Source organism: Tachyglossus aculeatus, chromosome 2 (assembly GCF_015852505.1).
Source record: "Tachyglossus aculeatus isolate mTacAcu1 chromosome 2, mTacAcu1.pri, whole genome shotgun sequence".
In the NCBI taxonomy this organism is placed as follows: Eukaryota; Metazoa; Chordata; class Mammalia; order Monotremata; family Tachyglossidae; genus Tachyglossus; species Tachyglossus aculeatus.
Window position 1 is genome coordinate 66,133,587 of NC_052067.1, and position 23,672 is coordinate 66,157,258.

Here is a 23,672-nt window from a genome sequence, read left to right on the forward strand (position 1 = left end):
AACAAATGAAATTGCATGTGGAGGTCCTCTAATCCTGGCTTTCCAGTAGATCACCTTTACCATGTGATTTAAAAAACAAACAAACAAAAACCAGAGCAATACCTCTGGAATTTCCAGTCAGAGCTATCTCCTTTCTTAAGTATTCTCACAGTTTCATTAACCTCTGGAATTTCTCCCTCAACATTGGTCTCCCCCTTTTAGACTGTGAACCCACTGTTGGGTAGGGACTGTCTCTATATGTTGCCAACTTGTACTTCCCAAGCGCTTAGTACAGTGCTCTGCACACAGTAAGCACTCAATAAATACGATTGATTGATTAGTCCTTAGAAGGAGGGCATGGGGCCAGATATATAAATGATCCCAAACTTTGTTGGTCTCATATTGGCTTATAGTGTGTATATAAAACATTCCCATTGAAAGGAAAATCTTATGTCCAAGAATTGGTTGCTAGGAACATTGGTTTAAGGCCTCAAATGTTCAGAAGTGGAGAGGGATGATGATGGGTGAATCCAGGGCCAGTGACCTTGGAGGCAGGTGGCACGGGTGGCAGCATGCTTCCTGACTTTCCCAAGATGGCCACCACTTAATAATAATAATAATAATAATAATAATTGGCATTTGTTAAGCGCTTACTATGTGCAAAGCACTGTTCTAAGCACTGGGGAGGATACAGGCTGATCAGGTTGGCCCACGTGGGGCTCACAGTCTTAATCCCCATTTTACAGATGAGGTAACTGAGGCCCAGACGTGCCCAAGATCACACAGCAGACATGTGGCGGAGTTGGGATGCGAACCCATGACCTCTGACTCCAAAGCCCGTGCTCTTTCCACTGAGCCACGCTGCTTCTCTACCACCACTTGGGCCATTCAAGATGACACCTTTACTAGACCTTAACAAGGTGGCCTTCATACATGTTCAAACTCACCGTGGCCCTCCACTTCTCCTCCTCCACCCTTTTCCCTCTTCTGGGGTTAAAGCTAGGGGGAGATTACTAAGTCTGGAAATGCTTATTTGGTAAGCAGCACAATTTGATGTCATTTGGCCCTCTGTGTGATGGTAGCCATGAGATTGCTTCCTAGGAGCGCTGTGATGTGTCCTATGTCATCTGAGGGTCGGTACTTTGAAATCCCACATCATTACGCCGGACCTCCTGTGAGAATATGATAAATGAAAATTATCCATGTCTCTCTCTTCTTCCATTGCTTCTTTATAGTCTTCCAGTTTGTTGGGCTAGGAAGAAATTGGACATGTTTAAACTTTAAATAATTCAAAGAGAATTGATTTTCACCTTGGTGAAGAGAAGAGGGTCCCTCCAAAAAGCTATATTTAGTTTTATGATACTCTGGCTATAAGCTGTACCTCCTTTTTAAGTACCTGATACATTTTCTATTACGGGTAAGAACTTTTGCTTCTTTAGAAACTTAACAAAAGTGGAATTGGGAAGATATAGATGGAGCCATTGTTTCATGCTATTATGTCACTGAAAAAAAATGCTACGTTGATGTGAAGTTCAGCAAATGTTATTAAAGGTCAAGGAAAGGCATTTCATAATAACAAACACATCAGCACAACAAAAGACTATTTTTATATGTACTCAGTGTAGAATGGATGGTCAGTTGCATATTGACCTTTTCAGCCACACCTTCACTTAAGAATAAAATCTCCATGTTAGCTGTGTTATCTTCGAATGAGGAGAGTCAAGATTTTCAGATTTTAGGATATGCTGTTGTGTGTTGCTAGAAAGCCCAAAGAAAATGAGTGAATAAGAAAATCCTCATATTGAAGTGGATGTTTTTTCCAAAGCCAGGAAGATAAGTACCACATGAGCAGAATTTTGAATCAGGTCAAATGCTTTGGCTGTATTAATTAATCATGTCCAGTCACCTTGAGGAAACACGAGCTTATGGTTTCTTTTCTGCCTCCTGCTCTTTTGTCCAGCACTCTCCCTTTCTTTGTACATACTCTCTGATGCTCAGTATCACCTTAGGATCATGGGATCCAAGAATCTTTGCCAAAAATATCTTACTTTGACTCTGAAGTAATTGTAAAGGCTGTTTCTTGAGCTTCAGAGCTCTCTGAAGTCCTCCCTTCGATTTGTAATGCTTTATGTTTTCATGTTCTCTAGACTGTGTACTCCTTGTGGGCAGGGAATGTGTCTACTAACTCTATGGTATTGTACTCTCTCAAGTGCTAAGTACAGTGCTCTGCATGCAGTCAGCTTTCAGTAAATGCCATCAATTGATCTCCTGGCAGGGTACACTGGATGCAGCATTTGCTAGTGGTTACGGCACAGGCCAGGGAATCAGAAGGACCTGGGTTCTAATCCAACCACAGCCACTGTCTGCTTGGTGATCTTGGGCACGTAGTTTTACTTTGTGTCTCAGTTACCTCATATTCATTCATTCATTCAATCGTATTTATTGAGCGCTTACTGTGTGCAGAGCACTGTACTAAGCTCTTGGGAAGTACAAGTCATATGTAAAATGGGGTTAAGACTTGAGCCCCATTTGGGACCTAGACTGTGTCCAACCTGATTAGGGCTTTTCTACCTTAGTGCTTAGTGCGGTGACTGGCACATAGTAAGTCATTAACAAATACCATAAAAAAAAAGCAGGTAGTCAGGCACAGAACGTCCAGAGGAAGTTCCAACTGCCTGAATTCTTCTAGCTTCTTCTGCCTCAGGAGAAATCAACACAACTCCAAAGGGGCATAGAGCTTTCCCACTATTGCTTCCTTCCCTTCAGCCTCCCTGCCCGATTTTGAACTGCTGGCTGAAGCGGCCTCTGGGTTCAAGTTCAGGCCAGTTGGGAGGGAGGAAGCCAGTGATGCTCCACTCTAGCGTCTGCATCATCTATCCATGGCTGAGGACACTGGAGAAAAAGGGAGTGCTCAAAGTTGCCACTAGACTGCAAGCTTGTTGTGGGCAGGGAATGTGTTGTTTATTAAAGTGTACTCTCCCAAGCGCTTAGCACAGTGCTCTGCACACATTAAGTTCTCAGTGCATACGATTGACTTACTGACTTGCCTCCTCCCAATACTCTGAGTACAAAAAGATAATGCAAGTGTATCCCTTTTGGTTTAGTGAATAGAACACGGGCCTGGGTGTCAGGAGGACCTAGGTCTAATCTAATTCCGGCTCCTGTACGTGTCTGGTGTGTGACCTTGGACAAGTCATTTCATTTCTCTGGGCCTCATCTGCAAAGAATGAGTCCCATGTGGAATAGGGTTTGTGTCTAACCTGATTACCTTGTACCTACCCCAGAAAAAATAGAAAAATAATGCCAAGGACCCTGCAAAGGCAAAAAATGAATGAGAGGAAACTGCATGTGTATTAATAAATTCTGTTTCCTGTTAAAGATAATCTAATTCTGGGTGGAGACACAGACCAAAATTTGTCATTTTTTGGCTCATACCACGTCAGGACATGTTTTAAGGCACAGTAATTTATTTCAAAATCCAAGCCTTGGTAAGGAAATGTGAAACATGACAGTTACCGTCATCACAAACTGTGATGGTAGTAGTATTAAATGCTTACTATATGCAGAGCACTGTACTAAGTGCATGGTGAGAGTACACATTTAGAAATTAGACATGGGCCCTCTCTCTTGCCGGGACTCCCAGTCCAAGCACAGGATTATGTAGTCATCATCCCAGCTGTTGGTTTAAATATCTAGTTAGCAGGAGTTAATTATTCCTCTGCCTTTCACAGTTTATAATAATTTCTGTGAACTATTTTCCCTCATTTCATTGTAAGCTCCTTGAGGCTAGGGAACATGTATCTTGCTACTACATGCCCCTCCAAGTGCCTAATATGCGTAGTTTGGTGCCTAATATTCAGCAAGTGCTGTATAAATTCCATTGATGAGTTGATCGATATAGCAGAATCTTGGCTTTAGAGGGAATGGGTTAAAGAGTGTGGATGGCTAATAATTATGGTATTTGGTAAACGTCTCCTATGTTTCAATCACTGTTTTGTTGTCTATCTCCCCCTTCTAGAGTGTGAGTCCGTTGTTGGGTAGGGACCGTCTCTATATGTTGCCGATTTGTACTTCCTAAGTGCTTAGTACGGTGCTGTGCATACAGTAAGCACTCATCATCACCTATATCAATCATATTTATTGAGGGCTTACTGTGTGCAGAGCACTGTACTAAGCGCTTGGGAAGTACAAGTTGGCAACATATAGAGACAGTCCCTACCCAACAGTGGGCTCACAGTCTGAAAGGGGGAGACAGAGAACAAAACCAAACATACTAACAAAATAAAATAGATATGTACAAGTAAAATAAATAGAGTAATAAATGTGTACAAACATATATACATATATACAGGTGCTGTGGGGAAGGGAAGGAGGTAAGATGGGGGGATGGAGAGGGGGACGAGGGGGAGATTAAGCGCTCAATAAATACGATTGAATGAATGAATGAATGTTCTGTGTGCTGGGGTATATACAGATTAATCAGATTGGACACAGTCCATGTTCCACATGGGCCTCACAATCTAAGAATGAGGGAGAACGGATTTAATCCTCATTTTATTGGTGAGGAAACTGAAGCCCAGAGACGTTAAGTGACGTGTACAAGGGCCCCCAGCAGGCAGTTGGCATAGCCAGGATCAGAATCCAAGGCATCTCACTCCCAGGCCCTTTATCTTTCCACTAGACTATACTGAGTCTCAGCATAGACCATAATTACAACCGAAAAACAAGTCTAATTTAAGTCCTGCTGTTAGTGGGGCATTTCATACTTGAGAAACAAAATTCATCGTGACTGTCAGAGAATACTACATTTTTTTGTCTGATGTTCCTCTTCTGTTTTTTTTTAAATGGCATTTGTTAAGCACTTACTGTATGCCAGGCGGTGTGCTATTTGCTGAGGTAGATATAAGATCATTCATTCATTCATTCAGTCGTATTCATTGAGTGCTTATTCTGTGCAGAGCACTGTACTAAGCACTTGGGAAGTACAAGTTGGCAACATATAGAGACTGTCCCTACCCAACAACGGGCTCACAGTCTACAAGGGGGGGGGGCTCTCAGGTTGGCCACAGTCCCTGTAGAAATAATAAAAGTAATAATGGTAATTGTTAAGCACTTACTATGTACTAAGCACTGTTCTAAGTGCTGGGGTAGTTACAAGTTAATCAGGTTGGACACAATCCCCGTTCCACATAGGCTCACATTCTTAATCCCCATTTTACAGGCGAGTTAACTGAGGCCTAGAGAAGTGAAGTGATTTATCCAAGGTCACACACCAGACATGTGGTGGAGGTGGGATTAGACCCAGGTCCTTCTGACTCCCGTGCTGCTTCATGGGATTCACAGTCTTAATCCTCTAAATTTAGTCCACTTATGTATGCACCATAAAATAAATGTAAAATACTCTTACATTACTCACTACAAAAAGCCCCAAAACTATTATCTCTCACAAGTCACCTGTGCCTCATATTTATATCATGGTAAATGTAAGAAAATATTTGTCTTGGCAAAATAATTTGGAAAGTCACCAAAATTTCTAATAAAGCAAGTATTCACTTGTGAAAAAAAAAATTATCAGAAATTTAACATGTTCCCAGAGTACTAACAAGGAATTATTTAGCTGATCCTTCCCTAATTCTGAAAGGAACGCTTTGTGTGTGAATTCTTTCAGATAACAGATAATAACAGTTCTTTGGATATTCTAATTTTAATAATCTTGCCATTTAAAGTTACAGATACTCTTCTGAGCGAATATTTTGGCACTTTCAAGGATCACGAAGCGTTGAATTCATCTTTAAAAAAGCCTGTGCTTTTTGTTCAAATGACAGGATCTTGTGTACCATTCTTTGCTGCAAATACATAAGTTATTTGTCATTTTTCAAAACAGCATGAAAATTATAGCTTTGCTAGCGACTGGTGTCTAGGAAGCTGTCCAGTTGGTCAGTAAGCAGGGGGTAAGGAAGAAGAATAGGAAAAACAAGTGCTTATGCCATCATGTTGCCATAGCAATGCTTAGAGGATGATGTTGGTGGATTGGTTAGAGGTTTCCTTGGTGAAAGCCTGTTTGGCTTAGATCGTTTTTGAATTAGGGCAGCTTTCAAAAGTCAGCATAACAGGTGGGACTTGTTAAAAACAAACCCCAGGACTTACAACAAGATATAAGGTATACTGGATTTTTTTCCCATTTGCTTAGGATTTCCTTCCAGCTCTGCTTCAGGGTGGATCTTTGCATAATAGTGTGAAAAACAATAGTTATGATAGGAAATGTATATCTAGCTATCTATATTCCCAAGAATGTATCCACCCTGACAATCAGTGTTTTTTATGCTCTGATACCTATGTTATGATATGGCTAAAATCCACCTTTTCCTCTCCATCCAAATTGCTACCACATTAATGCAGTCACTCATCCTATCCCATGTAGATTACAGCATCAGCCTCCTTTCTGACTTCCCAACCTCCCGCCTCTCCCCACTCCAGTCCATATTTCACTCCACTGCCCGGATTATCTTTCTATAGAAACGTTCAGGACTTGTCAACCTACCCCCCAGTCCTCAAAAACCTCCAGTGGTTGCCTATCCACCTCTGTATCAGACAAAAATTTCTCACCCTTGGCTTTAAAGCTCTCCATCACCTTGCCCCCTCCTACCTCACCTCGCTTCTTTCCTTCTACAACCCAGCCTGTACACTTGGCTCCTCTGGTGCTAATCATCTCACTGTGCCTCAATCTCGCCTGTTTCGCCGCTGACCCCTGGACCATGTCCTACCTATGGCATGGAATGCCCTCCCTCTTCAAATCTGCCAATTTCTCTCCCCCTTCAAGGCCTTACTGAAGGCACATCTCCTCCAAGAGGCCTTCCCAGACTAAGCCCCACTTTTCCTCATCTCCCACTCCCTTCTGCGTTGCCCTGACTTGCTCCCTTTGCTCCCCCCCTCCGCCCCACAGCTCTTGTGTATATGTCTGTAATTTTATTTATTTATATTAGTATCTGTTTATTTGTATTGATGTCTGTCTGTCTCCCTCCTCCCAAACTGTGAGCTCGTTGTGGGCAGGGATCATCTCTGTTGCTGTATTGTGCTTTCTCAAGTGCTTAGTACAGAGCCCTGCACACAGTAAGTGCTCAGTAAATATGATTGCATGATTGAATGCATGAATCTATCACTCTGGAGTGTAAGATTCTTGTGGGCAGGGAACATGTCTACCATCACTGTTATATTGTACTCTTCCAAATGTTTAGTACAGTGCTCTGCACATAGTAAGGGTTCGGTAAATATGATTGATCACTAAAGAAGAGAAACTTTGTTGATGGAAGATTAGCCAAATATTCATAAAGCTTAAGAGACTAAACTCACTATGGGCAGGGAATGTCTAACAATTCTGTATTTTATGCTCCCAAACACTTAGTACAGTGCTTTGTATGCAGTACTAACTCAATAAATACCATTGATTGGTTTGCCCTGGAAGAACATTCTGGGGATTGGAAAATTAATTTTTAGGAATTGACAGACGATCGTTTCTGGTTAATTTTGAGGTGAACTGGACGAAAGAAAAATGAGACACCCTTGCAGTCTAGATCCTTGTCTTTAGGGTCCCACCTTGGAGGTGAACATGTGCTCTACTAAGTGCTTACTACAGTGCTATGCACTTAGCGCTCAATAAATACCATTGATTTGATTGATGGATTTAGGCCTGGCTAGGCTGAGAGATTGGAGATTCTTGCCCAGCCCCAGGTCATTGTCATCCAGGTGGCTAATGGTTTGGAGATCAGGCTACTTAAACTCCACAGGACCAGCATTGATCTCCTGGACCCTCCCTCATTCATTCACTCATTTATTCATTCATTCAGTCATATTTATTGAGCACTTACTGTGGACAGAGCACTGTACTGAGTGCTTGGAAAGTACAATTCGGCAACAAATAGAGACAATCCCTACCCAGCAACGGGCTTACAGTCTAGAAGGGGGGAGACAGACAGCAAAACAAAATGAATAGACAGGCATCAGTATAAGTTAATAGAATTATATATACATACCATTAATAAAATAAACAGAATAATAAATATGTACATATATACACATGCTGTGGGGTAAGGGGGTAGAGCAGAGGGAGGGAGTTGGTGAGATGAGGAGGGGATGAGGAGCAGAGGAAAATGGGGGCTCAGTCTGGGAAGGCCTCCTGGAGGAGGTGAGTTTTCAGTAGGCTCCTGAGGATGTAGCCGGTATGATTAGCTCGCTTCACACTAAAGATATTGTATAAAGGTGTACTTATTCCAAGTATAGTATATTGAGTTTAGCTCAAAGAATACTTTTGAGTAGGCATGTTTCCTAGATGTTAATTCAAAATGAAGATCACGTTCACAGTTGAAAACTGGAAATCCGCAAGCTAGTGAAAGAATTATAATTGGAGGTATTAAATGTGCCTTTGGATAATTTTCCAATAGCTATGCTAATGCCAAATTGGTCAAATATCAAGAATTAAAATAAATGAAATTTGAATTAGATATAAGAAAGGTACAGGCAATGAAACTAGTGTATGAGTTGCTTATTAAAATATATTGCTTTGCTTAGTCTTTTTTTTTTTCTTTTTTTTGAAAGCCTGAACATCATACTCCATTTTTCAATACTTTGTCCCTTTCTGGGGTACTGGCATTTGTAAGTAATAACACAAGGATATTTCACAGTTATAGTAACATTCATGCAAAACTGCAATAACAGCAGCATTGGCTGAAGTGGAAGAGTAAGTGGACAAATGAGCCAGAGCAGGCTGTTAACTGTCTTCCACAGGACAGGTTCTGAAAGTATAGATCCCCGAAGTATACAGTGACAATTCTCCAGCCGTACTTTTGCATGGATGCATTTTATGTGGAGTTCATTGTTAACCAACTAGGTTTTTCTTACAGTCTTCAGAATTCATTGTAGATGGCCTTTCTTCCTACATTCATATTGCTATTAATATAGAAACTTTGGAATACCCAGCTGGGCATGGGCCAGCCATCACAGCTGTCTCTGTGCTCACATGATGATGATGATGATGGTGATGGCATTTATTAAGCACTTACTATGTGCAAAGCACTGTTCTAAGTGCTGGGGAGGTTACAAGATGATCAGGTTGTCCCGTGTGGGGCTCACCGTCTTCATCCCCATTTTACAGATGAGGTCACTGAGGCACAGAGAAGTTAAGTGACTTGCCCAAAGTCACACAGCTGACAAGTGGTGGAGCGGGGATTTGAACCCATGACCTCTGACTCCAAAGTCTGGGCTCTTTCCACTGAGCCACGCTGCTTCTCTAGGGGCCAGGGATAAAATTTGGAACAAGATGCTCATTTCCCAAGCTGATGGTGAGGAAGAGAGACGTATTCTTCTGGCATCAAGAGGGAGTTCAACACACGTTTTGGCGGAATAGCAACAGTAGGCAGTAATTGTTTAAGCTAGCTGGCTGGTTTTTGCTAACCATTTCTTTGATTTTTGCTAACCATTGCTCTAGTTTCTTTGAGGGCAGAGGCCTAGTCCTAGTGTAGCAGTGGATTATTATTCCTTTCAAAAATATTTATCTTTATCAGTATTAATTGAGGGCCTGCTGTTTTCAGGGCACTATACTAAGCTCTTGGGGGTATATAGTGATCTCTCAGAATTACTTATCCTATGAAAACTTGGCCAGTCCCGTCATTTTTCCTGCCTTGCATTTATTGTATTCTCTTAAAATCTTCGAGCATTTTTGTCTGTTTTTCTGACCGAATGCATTTCTACAATAAGGTAATAATAATAATAATGGCATTTATTAAGTGCTTACTATGTGCAAAGCACCGTTCTAAGCGCTGGGGAGGTCACAAGGTGATCAGGTTGTCCCACGGGGGGCTCACAGTCTTAATCCCCATTTTACAGATGAGGTAACTGAGGCATAGATAAGTTAAGTGACTTGCCCAAAGTCACACAGCTGACAATTGGCAGAGCCGGGATTTGAACCCCTGACCTCTGACTCCAAAGCCTGTGCTCTTTCCACTGAGCCACGCTGCTTCGGTTCCCTTGGTTTTAACTGTGCTTTGAAGCAAAGATGATCAGTTCCTGAACAAGAACTAAAACAACACATCTATTTAACTCACCATTGTAAAATTAAATAGTAATTAGATTTGAAGAGTGGAACAACTACAATAATCAGTATCTATTCTCCCGCTCCTCTCTCCCCACCATCTTTTCACAGATGTCTGTTGCTCCCATTTTCCTGGGTCAGCCTACGTCTTTCCCCAAACATAGCCAGATTAGGCCAGGTTTGGTTGGCTTTCATCCCCCTCCGTCCCCCCCCAGGCATCTGTAGAATTACTGTTTGTGCGAGAATGCACATTGCTGGCAGAGCAGTTGCTTCTGAAAGTGAGGCCCAATCTTCTTTCCAGTTTTGATTGGACTAACCCAGGGCCTAGCCACCAGGATCCCAGTTGGAACAGAACTGGAATCCAGTTTTGATTGGCCTCAGGATGGACTTAGCCACCAGGATCCTAGTTGGCCCAGGATTGGAATACAGTCCCTGTTGGACTCAGGCTGGACTTAGCTACCAGGATCCCATTTGGCCTAGGGCTAGAAAATATTTCCCATGAGTGGCTTTACTTCCCACTTTCCCAACACTTATCACCCCTCAAACAAACCTAACCTCTGGCTAGATTTCAATAACCTTCTCTTTCAGAAGTTGTATTGCATATTTCATTAGTTTTTTTTCCAGGAAAAACAGTGTAGTTTCCATTAATCCTTTTCATTTTATTATGATCAGGTAGCAGACTATTGGCCCTACTCATATGGGCACATTACAGAATGAAAGGCTCTGTGCCTAAGTAAACATATGGGCTGTACCAGGATCCCAGCATGACACATACACTGTTCTGGTGGTTTACTTAATCAGTCATGTGAAATAATAGTAATAAAGTCACTGGGATGGAATACTTTCACAGTAGCAAATCTTAAAAAAAAAATAGAGGCACACAAATGTGTGTATGTGAGGTTTGCCTCGAAGGTAAGGAATGTTAGGAACTTGCCTTATAAAAAAAAATAGTGTAGTTCATGCATTGAACACAAAATAATACAGTAAATATATATGTAGGTATTTATATTTGGAAAGTCATTAAAATCTGTTTTCGGAAGTCCCATTGTAAATGAAAAAAAGGTAATGGGATTAATGGCATTTAGAGGTATGCAGTGATACAAGAAAATATGACTGAATTTTCTAAAGAGGTCATTTGGTGAATGTATAAATATAAATGCAAAAGATCCATTACCTGGTGTATTAGCACTAGCATTAGTGGCTCCCTACAAAGGCAGTGACCATGAAAGGCAACATTTGGCATGATTTTTAATATTTGCAAATTTAGTGGCACAATTTGTGACTCTCAAATCTCAATGTAATATGCTAAATCATAAATCCGAAGGAATTTTAAAGTCAGAATCTTTACAAAATAGTAACATGATGTGAATTTTGTTCTGTGTTTTTCTTCCCACTAAAACATATTTTATATATTGTGACTCTAAATAATCTGGAAAATAAGCTGTTATATTTAGTACATTGCTTCTTATCACAAGTCCAGCCTGCTCCTAGTGAAAGGTCCAGTCTGTTACTCCAGACTTGAAGTCCCATGATATATCTTATTTATTTTGATAACTTGAGGGCAACCAGTAACTTCTCCCTAGTTCTTCTACCATTAACCCTGATAGGCTATATGGATTGGCTTGTAACTATAATTCCTTGGTAAGGACTCTGACACGTGAAAAGTTCAGTCTAACAGTTGCTAAACAATCTTGCATTTATCACAAGAGGAGTAAACAGTGAACTTGTGTAAGTGGATGATGGCCTTGCAGAGAAACTCTCAGAGAATGAACTAAATTGATGAGAAATTTGGGTATCTGAGATTCTTCCACCAAATTTGCCACTGCTCAGAGGCAGTTTATTGCAGTGTAAACTCATTGAGAGTAGGGATCATGTCTGCCAATGCTATTGTAGTCTCCCAAGATCTTAGTACAATGCTCTGCACATAGTAAGCCCTCAATACCACCACTTGATTACAGTTTAGGTTTGTTGGATAGGGATTTGTTAGGGATCCTCTTGGAGGAAACTGAGAGAACATATTTAATTTAGAACTGCAGTTTTTCATATAGTTGGACAAGTATATAGACTCTGATCCCTTCACTAGTTTTCTAAGACAGTTTCTTTTAGCACATTAATGTGACGTTTATGCCAAAAGTGCACTGAATTCCTTAAAGTCCTTGTTTATTTTGATTGAGCCAGGTCATAGACAGAAATTTGAAGTTGTTTTCATAGTTACTAGAATGTCAAAGGAACTTGGGTGACTGACTACCACATCTATAAAAAGAGGATAAGATTACAAACAGTTGATAAAATGTGAGAGTATCTGACTAAAAAAAAAAAGACAACCAAACCCCCAAAAACAACAACAAAAAAGCCCCACAGCCTCAATCTCTGATGGCTGATTTTAAAAAGTCCAGGACATTGTTCATTCATTTTTATATGTAATAATTTTGACTTTGATTTTCTTGATATTCATGATGATTGGTTTTGAAAATGTGTGAAAGCAAAAAATCTAACAATAGTTTTAAAAAGCCATTATCAAGCCTTTTTTCCCCTCCAGATCTGTTCAGTTTTATCAGGGAAAAAGAGGAATTTGTGTACCTCCAGACAAAAATAATTTGGGAACCACTACTCTTTGGTGTTAAATACTGATTAGGATTTTTTTTTTTTTTACATTTTTACATTTTAATTTTGACCCCAATGTCTTAAATTTGCTTTTGAATTTTTTAGAAATTTGGTAGTATGCAATGAAGTACTGATGGCTCAATATTATGGATTCGTTGATAAACAAAATCTTTTGGGGTTGCACTACATTTCTTTTCATAAGTATTTGGAAAGAAGAGAATCAAATTACTTGAAAAAGCAATAAAATCTTATATTGTTTCCTTAGTGAACTGTAATGTTGCAAATACCATTCTTCCATGATCAAATGTCTCAGTAATTGCTAACGATCTTTAATCAAATGTCTTGATTTATTTTCCAGATGAACAGGAGATAGTGCAAAAACGAACATTCACTAAATGGATCAACTCTCATCTGGCCAAGGTAACCAACACTGCTGAAATTTGTATTCAGTTCTAGTCAGCTTTTCTTTTGAAGTCTCAAGTCTCACTTGTTATTCATATTTAGTCCATGCCTTTCCAGCAGAAACCATCAAAGAGTTCAGATTTCTGGAGGAGGTGGAGTTAGATTTTGTCTTCTGTTCTTCAGGCCTTGTTGATTTTAAGGACTGATTCTCTTCCAGTAATATCAATGTTCCACACTCATTCTGTTGACTTGTATTCAAATGATGTAGCTCTTTGGGGCATGTGTTTCTTGGAGGTTATTTTCCAAAATAAATGATTTTTGATTTTTTGTTCTACATAGTTTGAGGATCTTATTGCTTTCTGTTGTGTACTTCCCCAAATCAGTCAGTCATATTCATTGAGCACTTACTGTGTGCAGAGCACTGAACAATGTCCCTGGAAGAGTACAGTATAACAGAGTTGGTAGACACATTCCCTGCCCACAAGGAGCTTACAGTTTAGAGTGGGAGATGTACATATGTGTAATTTTTTTAATGTATAAGTGCTGTGGGCAGAGGGTGGGATGAATTAAGGGTACAAATCTAAGTGTGCAAGGGCTTCTCAGAAAGAAGAGGGAGTAGAGGAATTGAGGGTTTAATTGGGGAAGGCATCTTGGAGGAGATTTGATTTTAATAAGGGTTTGAAGGTGGGATGAGTGATCTTCAAAAAGTATTGAAGTTTGGACCAGGCAGAGGAGCCACTTGCCCTGATTTTGCATTCAGTCCTTCTCAGAAGCGCTGACATTAGCACCTTCAGCAAATTGGCAGAGAGTATTTCAAGACTTGCCTGGCTCCTCAGCCTTGCTCTCTCCACTGTCACCCCTTAGTCATATGTTCCTCTCCCTCCTCAGTTCCCCAGCCAGTTGTCCACCTGTGTGATCTCAAGGTTGACCCTAGAATCCAGTCAAAGTGCTGGCCCTTTAGGGAGGAACCAGAAGGTAGTAGCTGCTGTCCATTGTGCATGACCATTTCTTTTATTCATTAATTCAGTCGTATTTATTGAGCACTTACTGTGTGCAAAGCACTGTACTACGCACTTACAAGAGTACAGTATTTCAATAAACATATTCGCTGGCCACAACGAGCTTACTAATCAGGAGCTATGGACAAGGAAGAAACATCATGCCAGTCCTCCTTGGTCTGCTTAAGACAGACCCATGGTGTTCCAGTACCATTTACCTGACCTGTGCCCCAAAAGGATTGGCCATAGTGCTCCCTTTCATTAGCTGGCTAATAAATCAGGGCTCATTGTGGGCAGGGAATGTGTCTTTAACTCTGTTGTACTGTACTCTCCCAAACAGTACAGTGCTCTGCACACAGTAAGCACTCAAATATGATTGATCTGTTGATGAGAGCACATTAAAGAGATGGGAAGAATGGGTTAACTATGTGCAATCTGGCATCATATTTATCTGTAGAAAAGAGCTGTGGATTCTTCTAATTTCTAATTCCATTTCCATAATACTTTTTAAAATGTTCATGCTTTCTTTGCCACTGTTATCTAGAAGGCATTATACTGAACTTCATATTTGCTAGGCACTTTCATATTTTCCTAAATTTGTAGTTCCTGTCTCTGATCATCATATTCTATTATTCTGCAGTATGCAGTATTTGTTACTCCTCATTCTCGTGATTGGCTTGATGGAGAGCCATCAGGTTTTTCTAGACTTTGCAAGTTTTTTAAGATACCAATATCCCATTCTTCTTAGGATGTTCTTGCTTCTGATCAGGGCTTTTTCCTTGGAATATCATCACTAGTGTAGAGTGTGAGGGCTAGAGGCAGGAGGTGGGGCATTCATTCAATCGTATTTATTGAGCGCTCACTGTATTAAGCACTTGGGAAGTACAAGTGGGCAACATATAGAGACGGTCCCTACCCAACAGTGGGCTCACAGTCTAGAAGGGGGAGACAGACAACAAAACCATATTAACAAAATAAAATAAATAGAATAGTAAATATGTACAAGTGAAATAAATAGAGTAATAAATATGTACAAACATATATACAGGGGCTGTGGGGAGGGGAAGGAGGTAGGGCAGGGGGATGGGAGGAGGGGGAGAGGAAGGAGGGGGCTCAGTCTGGGAAGGCCTCCTGGAGGAGGTGAGCCCTCAGTAGGGCCTTGAAGGGAGGAAGAGAGCTAGCTTGGCGGATGGGCAGAGGGAGGGCATTCCAGGCCCGGGAGATGACGTGGGCCGGGGGTCAATGGCAGGACAGGCGAGAACGAGGTACGGTGAGGAGATTAGCGGCAGAGGAGCGGAGGGTGTGGGGTGGGCTGTAGAAGGAGAGAAGGGAGGTGAGGTAGGAGGGGGCGAGGTGATGGAGAGCCTTGAAGCCAAGAGTGAGGAGTTTTTGCCTGATGCGTAGGTTGACTGATAGCCACTGGAGATTTTTGAGGAGGGGCGTAACATGCCCAGAGTGTTTCTGCACAAAGATGATCCGGGCAGCAGCGTGAAGTATAGATTGAAGTGGGCAGAGACAGGATGATGGGAGATCAGAGAGAAGGCTGATGCAGTAATCCAGTCGGGATAGGATGAGAGACTGAACCAGCAGGGTAGCGGTTTGGATGGAGAGGAAAGGGAGGATCTTGGCATTGTTGCGGAGGTGAGACATCAGGCGGGGCAGGAGGAAGGTTGTGAGAATTCTAGAACTGGGCTTGAGACACCTAGATCTGGTACCATTGTGCAGGCCATGGGCTGAGCTTCTAGAATTTTCTGTCTCAGAAACGTGCAGGGCAGAGGCCCCAGTGAGTAGGTAGCAGGGTAGATAGAGAAGCTTCAGCAACCACCTTGGTAGGAACATGTACAGCTGAGACCTCTGAATGGGGGATTCCTCATCAGATTCAGGGGTCTGGTTTTGTATGAACCAGATACACTGCCCTTAGGACACCCAGCCAGAAATTTATCTATTTCTAATCCACTAGTACTGATACACTATTGCAACAATGTACAAGGTGACGTGGGTAGAAAAGGAGAGGACAGGCTGTTTTCTGAGAGGAAAGGCACTTAGCCTGCCTTCCTCTTTTTCTTCCTTTCTTCCCCCCTTCTCTCTTCTTTCTACCCTCCCCTTCCCATCCTTCTTCCCTGCCTTTCACCCCTGTCCCTTTCTTCTCCCCTCTCCTCCTTTTCTCCTCCCTTCCCTCCTCTCCCCTTCCTTCTTCTTCTCCTCTCTTCCCCCATCTCTACTCCTTTCCCCTCTCTTCCCCTCTCTTTGCCCTCCCTCTCTCTTCCCTCTTACTCTCCCATCCCCTTCCCCTCCAATCCCCTCCCCCTTTCCTTTCCCATCCCCTTCTCCTCCCCATTCTATCACATCCACACCTTGAAGCTAGGATTTTGTGGACCATGGTGGAACCAGGGCTACGCCATACTTCTGGGGCTGTTGCACATGGAGTGGAATGGAGTGTCCTGCCTCAGCCTATTCCATATTCTTCTCACATCCTCTCCAACGATGGCCCAGAGCTAAGCAAGCTAACAGAGCACAGGGGGACAACTTGGACATTCACCTCATTGTTCTCATTGCTATGGTATCTTGAAAACAGAAACATTTGCCCACAGTTCAGCCGTGAACTAATGAGATCTCCCAATCAATGGGCCTCATCTGAATATCCATCGCTCTTTCACTAAGATCGCAGACTTAGTTGGACATTCTGTTCTCTGAAATCCGATTTTATTTAGTTCCTTTTTTCTTTGAAGATGTAGGAATATGAAGAGAAAGGAGGCTTTTCATGAGGCATTGTAGTTTTGTTCTTGGTCCTGTCTTCTAAATGATGTTGAGCATTAAAATCATACTTATGGTAAGACATCAATTTATTTATGACATTACATTGTAAATTATATGTACAAATGTTGTGACAACAGTACAGAGACAAGACTAGAAAATAATACAATATAATCCCTGTCTCACAAACTCAGTAACCTTGGCATTACCTTCGACTCATGTCTCTTATTCAACCCACATATTTGATCTGTCACCAAATCCTGTGTATTCAACCTTCACGATATTGTTAAAATCCATCCTTTCTTCTCAATCCAAACTGCTACCATGTTAATCCAAGCACTTTCCTAGTCCTCCTTGATTACTGCATCAGCCTTCTTGCTGCCCTTCCTGCCTCCTGTCTCTTCTCACTCCAGTCCATACTTCACTCTGCTCCTGGATGACTTTTCTGAAAAACTTTTTCATTTTGTAATAATACTAATAATGGTATTTAAGTGCTTTCTGTATGCCAAGCACTGTTCAGTCCGTGTTTCCCCACTCCTTAAGACATCCCAGTGGTTGCCCATCCGCCTCCAAATCAAACATAAAACCCTTCTCATCGTCTTTAAAACAATCAATTATCTTGTCTCCTCCTATCATACCTCCCTGATTTTCTACTATAACCCATCCCACCCACTTTTCTCCTTTAATGCCACCCTACTCACTGTACCTCGTCCTCATCAATCTTGCTGCTGATCTCTTGCCCACATCCTTTCTTTGGCTTGGAACCCCCTCCATCTTCATAGCTGACAAAAGATCACTCTCCCTATCTTCAAAGCCTTATTAAAAGTACATATCCAAGAACCCTTTCCCAACTAAACTGTCATTTCCTCTTCTCTCACTCCTGCATCAAATGGATTTGCCCCTTTTATCCATCCCTCCCTCAGCCCCACAGCACATATGTACATATCTATAATCTATAACAGAGTTGGTAGACATGTTCCCTGCCCACAGGGGGATGCAGATGTCACTATTGTACATATCTATAATATATTCATTTTTAGTGACATCTGCATCCCCCTGTGGGCAGGGATCGTGTCTACCAACTCTGTTATATTGTACTCTCCCAAGCACTTAATGCAGTGCACTGCACAGTAAGCACTAAATAAATTTGATTGAGTTCATTCATTCAGTCATATTTATTGAGTGCTGTGTGCAGAGCACTGTACTGAGCGCTTGGGAAGAACAAGTCGGCAACATATAGAGACAGTCCCTATCCAACAGTGGGTTCATAGTCTAGAGGGGGAGACAGACAACAAAACAAAACAGGTAGACAGGTGTCAGTACCATCAGATTGAATGAATTAATGAAATGAAGCACTCAGTAAGAGTTCAGCTAATGTGATCTATTGTTTAATTAAGCAGGGGATAGCTCACATCCCTACTTCTGCCAGATACTCCTTGCCTTTGGGTCCTCACTTGGAATTGGTCACAGATGCATCAAAGGGAAGCCTGCTGGACACCAATGAGGTCTGGTCTGTGGCTGAAGCAACAGCTTCCTTTGTGGAAGCATCAAGTTATGTTCATTAGACTACATAAACTCTAGACCATAAGCTTGTTGTGGGCAGGAAACATGTCTACTGACTCTCATTCTTACGAGAAGCAGCGTGGCTCAGTGGACAGAGCCCGGGCTTTGGAGTCAGAGGTCATAGGTTCAAATCCCGACTCTGCCAATTGTCAGCTGTGTGACTTTGGGTAAGTCACTTAACTTCTCTGTGCCTCAATGATCTCATCTGTAAAGTGGGGATTAAGACTGTGAGCCCCCCGTGGGACAACCTGATCTCCTTGATACCTCCCCAGTGCTTAGAACAGTGCTTTGCACATAGTAAGCACCTAATAAATGCCATCGTTATTATTATTATCCTGTACTATTCCAAGCACTTAGTACAGTGTTCTGTACACAGAAAATGTTCAATAAATACGATTGATTGATGTAGGTAATGGTACTTATCCAGGAATATGAGAGATCAGTAGGTCACATTTTCCATTCCTTATCAGGTGATAATTGGGTCTGAAACATTCAGGTACATAGATTAAGTTTCCCTGAGTGACCTCAGTTTCCTTAACTGTAAAATGGAGATACCTGTTCTTCCTCCCACTTATACTGTGAGCCCCGTGCAGGACAAGGACTGTGTCCGAAAAAATTAACCTGTACCTACCCCAGAGCTCAGAACAGTGTGTGACATGTAGTAAGTGCTTAACAAATACCATAAAAAAAAGAAAAAAAAAAAAGAGAGACCTCCCTCTTACCTGGCCCACACATGATCATCATACATTCTCTCAGGTCATGGTCCTCTTGTTTTTTTTATTCCTAATGTGTTGTGACCATCAACCCAGTTCTACCCTGAAATCCTGATAATTGAGGTTCCTGGATACAAGGTTAGCAATAACTTCATCCCGTCTCCCCAAGAACTCGTTTTAGCCAATTTTCCACTCCCCTCTTCCAAATAATTTGTAGCAAAGTTTGAGTTTCAGTTCTGTCACTCACTCTTAGCCAAAGTGTAAATGCTCTGGGCAAAATCTCTAAGATGGGCAAAAGATGGAAGGGGAGAAGAAGAGTGTGTACAGCCAAATGGATAATCAGCTTTTGAATAATCAGGTTGACAGTACTTAGACTGAAATTTTCTATCTCTAAAGAATTTAAAACACATTTGTCATCGTTGTTCGGCATATCACTTCCAAATATTACCTGGGAATGTTAATTTTAAAATGATCATGGTTTGTACTCTCAGAATATTGTAGATACTCTTTTTTTTTTTTCATGTACTATCTCACAGAGATGCACGTGGTGCTAGCTCTGGTCATATTGCAGCCAGACTATTTACCTCAGCTTCCTCCCTGTTCTCCCAAACGTCCATGTCTCCCCTCTCCTGTATATGCTATACTGTGCTGTACAGATCACCACCTTGCAGCTGTCTCAGCCAACGTTTTTTTTTTTTATAATAGTATTTGTTGAGCACTCATGTGTCAAACAGTGTTCCAAGTTCTGGGGTAGGTTGGACACAGTCCCTATCCCACATGGGGCTCAGTGTAAGTAGGAGGGAGAACAGGTAGCCCTATTTTACAGTTGAGAAAATTGAGGCAAAGAGAAGTTCATTCATTCATTCAATTGTATTTATTGAGCGCCTACCGTGTATGACCTTCCAAAGGTCACACAGCAAGCAATTGGCAGAGCTGGAGTTAGAACCCAGGTTCATGCTCTCTCCATTAGGCCACTCTGCTTCTCAAAACACCCCGTTAGCTTCCCATGACTCTTCACCTCAAACAAAAACACCTCACAATCAACTTCAAGGCTTTCCACCTCAATCATCTCTGTTTACCTGCTCTCCCCTTGTTCTTGGCTCTCAACTCTCCTGGCTCTATCCCAGTTTAGGATTTTGCCTCTAACTTGGAACCCCCTCCTCCAAATCTGCTTATATTCAGAGTCCTCTAAGATCCCACCTTCCCTATTGATTTTCCAAGCACTCTGGGCTGTATAAACTTGTCATCTAATGCTAGCACCCATGAACTCCATACTTCATGCTGTTGCCCGGATTGTCTTTGTCCAGAAACGCTCTGGGCATGTTACTCCCCTCCTCAAAAATCTCCAGTGGCTACCAATCAATCTGCGCATCAGGCAGAAACTCCTCACCATCAGCTACAAGGCTGTCCATCACCTCGCCCCCTCCTACCTCACCTCCCTTCTCTCCTTCTGCAGCCCACCCTGCACCCTCCGCTCCTCTACCGCTAATCTTCTCACTGTGCCTTGTTCTCGCCTTTCCCGCCATGGACCCCCGGTCCACGTCATCCCCAGGGCCTGGAATGCCCTCCCTCCCAACATCTGCCAAGCTAGCTCTCTTCCTCCCTTCAAGGGCCTACTGAGAGCTCACCTCCTCCAGGAGGCCTTCCCATACTGAGCCCCTTCCTTCCTCTCCCCCTCGTCCCCCTCTCCATCCCCCTCATCTTACCTCCTTCCCTTCCCCACAGCACCTGTATATATGTATATATGTTTGTACATATTTATTTATTTTACTTGTACATATCTATTCTATTTATTTTATTTTGTTAGTATGTTTGGTTTTGTTCTGTCTCCCCCTTTTAGATTGTGAGCCCACTGTTGGGTAGGCACTGTCTCTATATGTTGCCAACTTGTACTTCCCAAGCGCTTAGTACAGTGCTCTGCACACAGTAAGCGCTCAATAAATACGATTGATTGATTGATGAACTCATTTACACTATCATCTGCGCTCTTCTGTACATAGCTATTCATCTGTACATTTAAATTGGAGAGATTTTTATATTATTTTTATATTTCATATTACTCTTAGCATGGCGTAGGGCTGAGTGGGCCTGGGAGTCAGAGGACCTAGTTTCTAATCGCGGCTTTGCCACTTATCTGCTGTGTGACTTGGAGCAAGTCACTTAACTTATCTGTTGCCTCAGTTCCCTCATCCGCAAAATGGGGATTCAATTCCTGTTCTCCTTCCTTCTTAGAATGTAAGTCCCATGTTGGACCAGATTATCTTGTATCTAGCCCAGCACTGCAGCGTGGCTCAGTGGAAAGAGCACGGGCTTTGGAGTCAGAAGTCGTGGGTTCAAATCCCGGCTCCACCAGCTATCAGCTGTGTGACTTTGGGCAAGTCACTTCACTTCTCTGTGCCTCAGTTATCTCATCTGTAAAATGGGGATGAAAACTGTGAGCCCCCTTTTGGACAACCTGATCACCATGTAACCTCCCCAGTGCTTAGAACAGTGCTTTGCACATAGTAAGTGCTTAACATATACCATCATCCTTCTAGACTGTGAGCCACTGTTGGGTAGGGACTGTCTCTATATGTTGCCAACTTGTACTTCCCAAGCGTTTACAGTAAGCACTCAGTAAATACGATTGAATGAATGAATGAGTGCTTGGCACATAGTAAGCTCTTAGTAAATACCACAAGCATAATTATTGTTGTTATTATTAATCTGTCCCATCAAACTGTGAGTTTCTTGTGGGAAGAGATTGTGTCTCCTTATTCTTTGTTTTCCAAATGCCCAAATACAGTGTATTACTACAATTAGGCACTCAAACACTGCTATTATTATGACTAGTAACAATCAATCAGTGGAATTTGAATGCTTACTGTGTGTACTACTATCCACACCAGCTAATGTGACATCCTAGAGACACACATTCTTACATAGTAAAAGAAGGCCATAGTGTTGGGTGACCTTTGCCTATAGCAGTGGTAGGATGAAAGAAAATGTGGAAACAATGGTAGGCGCTTCTCAATCCATCAGTCAATGGTATTTATTGAACACTTACTCTATGCAGAGCACTATACTAAAAATGCTTGGGAGAGTACAGTATAATGAAGTTGGTAGACATGTTCCCGGCCCACAGCAATATACAGTCTACAGGACGCTTACAGTCTAGAGCTCCTAAGTTCTCTTAAGAGGCAGTAGAGAGTGAGTGCATTAGGGGCAATGTTAGTGTTCTGAGGAGATCAAGGTAAAGCTCACCCAATAAATCTTTCTGCAACAATTTAAGGATGTCTATCATTGTCGTTTATGGGTTATACTCAACTTCACATGGCTGGGTAGGATCACAGACAACAAAGTTCTGGAATGAAGTCAGTCTGCTAAGGTTGACTCTATGCTCACTCTAAACAGCTCTGCTGAGCAGTAAACACGAGAAGAGTACGTGACCTCAGATTACCCAAGGAACCACTGAATGGAAGGCTGAAATTGGGAAACTGAAAGCAAGGAAGGCAGAGAAAATATCTTAAGAACATGACAAAGCTTCAGACAATGCTTGCAGTCAGTTGCTGAGGATAGACCAGCAAAGCCCAATGCCATCAAAAAAGTATCCGCTCTTATTAAACAAAAGCTTCATAAAGAATTATAGACTAGACAAGAAGACCAAAAAGAAAACAACTCCAGATTTTGCCAACATTAAATGCAACAAAACAAGGGACAGTCTTTTTGTGTACACAGTGTGGTTGGGATAGAGGGTGCCACATTGGTTTTTTCAGTCACACAAGCACTCATGCTTGATTTAAACTATCGGTGGTGTTTTCTTCAAGAGTACATTTGTGTGTGTAACACCCATAATCTTTTTTAATAGGATCCAACCGGCACTTTTAATAATATCATTGAACAATTTAACTAATGACAGTAAAAACGTTAAAATCATTACCCTGGATCATTAGAACATTTTAAGACATGTACTTTTAAATAGCTGCCCCCCCCAAAATAAATTTTAGAGTGTTTCTTTCTGATTACTGACTTTTTTCCTTAATGTATAACATGAGTGCTAAAAAGCTTTACTGTCTTATTTTACAAATAATCCAAAGTTAACCTGAATAGCAGTTATTCCCACAGTTTTCTGTTAGGTGTTTTTCTCAATTAGTAAATTGGTGATAAGGGCTCCAGTAATTGAGGATGAGGAAATAATTACGCTAGCTGTCAGAGGAAAAACAAGCCGAAGCATCCCTTGCTAAGTGATGATGGAAAATGATCATCCTGCAAGTTTATCACGAGATAAAAGTCCTAACCATTCCCTCTCTTCCCCCCTCCTCCAAAAGATTGTATCGTTCTAAACATAAATGCATCCAAAGCTTTTAATTTTGAGGAAAAAAGTCAAAACATTTTTTAACTGTCCTCCCTAATTTTCATTTTATCCAGCAAACTTGCCAGGAAGCAGTGTGGTTTAGTGGACAGAGCAAGAGCCTGAGAGCCAGAAAGGCCTACGTTCTAATCCCAGCTCTGTCACTTGTCTGCTCTGTGACCTTGAGGAAGTCACTTCACTTCTCTGTGCCTCAGTTACCTCATCTGTAAAATGGGGATTAAGAC

The 23,672-nt window shown here is 41.8% G+C and overlaps 1 protein-coding gene across 1 annotated transcript in view; it reads left to right on the forward strand.

Moving 5' to 3' along the window:
- Positions 1-23,672, forward strand: part of SYNE1 (spectrin repeat containing nuclear envelope protein 1) — a 503,300-nt gene that overhangs the window by 55,601 nt on the left and 424,027 nt on the right. Inside the window, exon 2 of the mRNA XM_038770126.1 lies at positions 13,026-13,087. Within this exon, the coding sequence (XP_038626054.1) occupies positions 13,026-13,087 (62 nt within the window). The remainder of the gene's footprint in view (positions 1-13,025; positions 13,088-23,672) is intronic.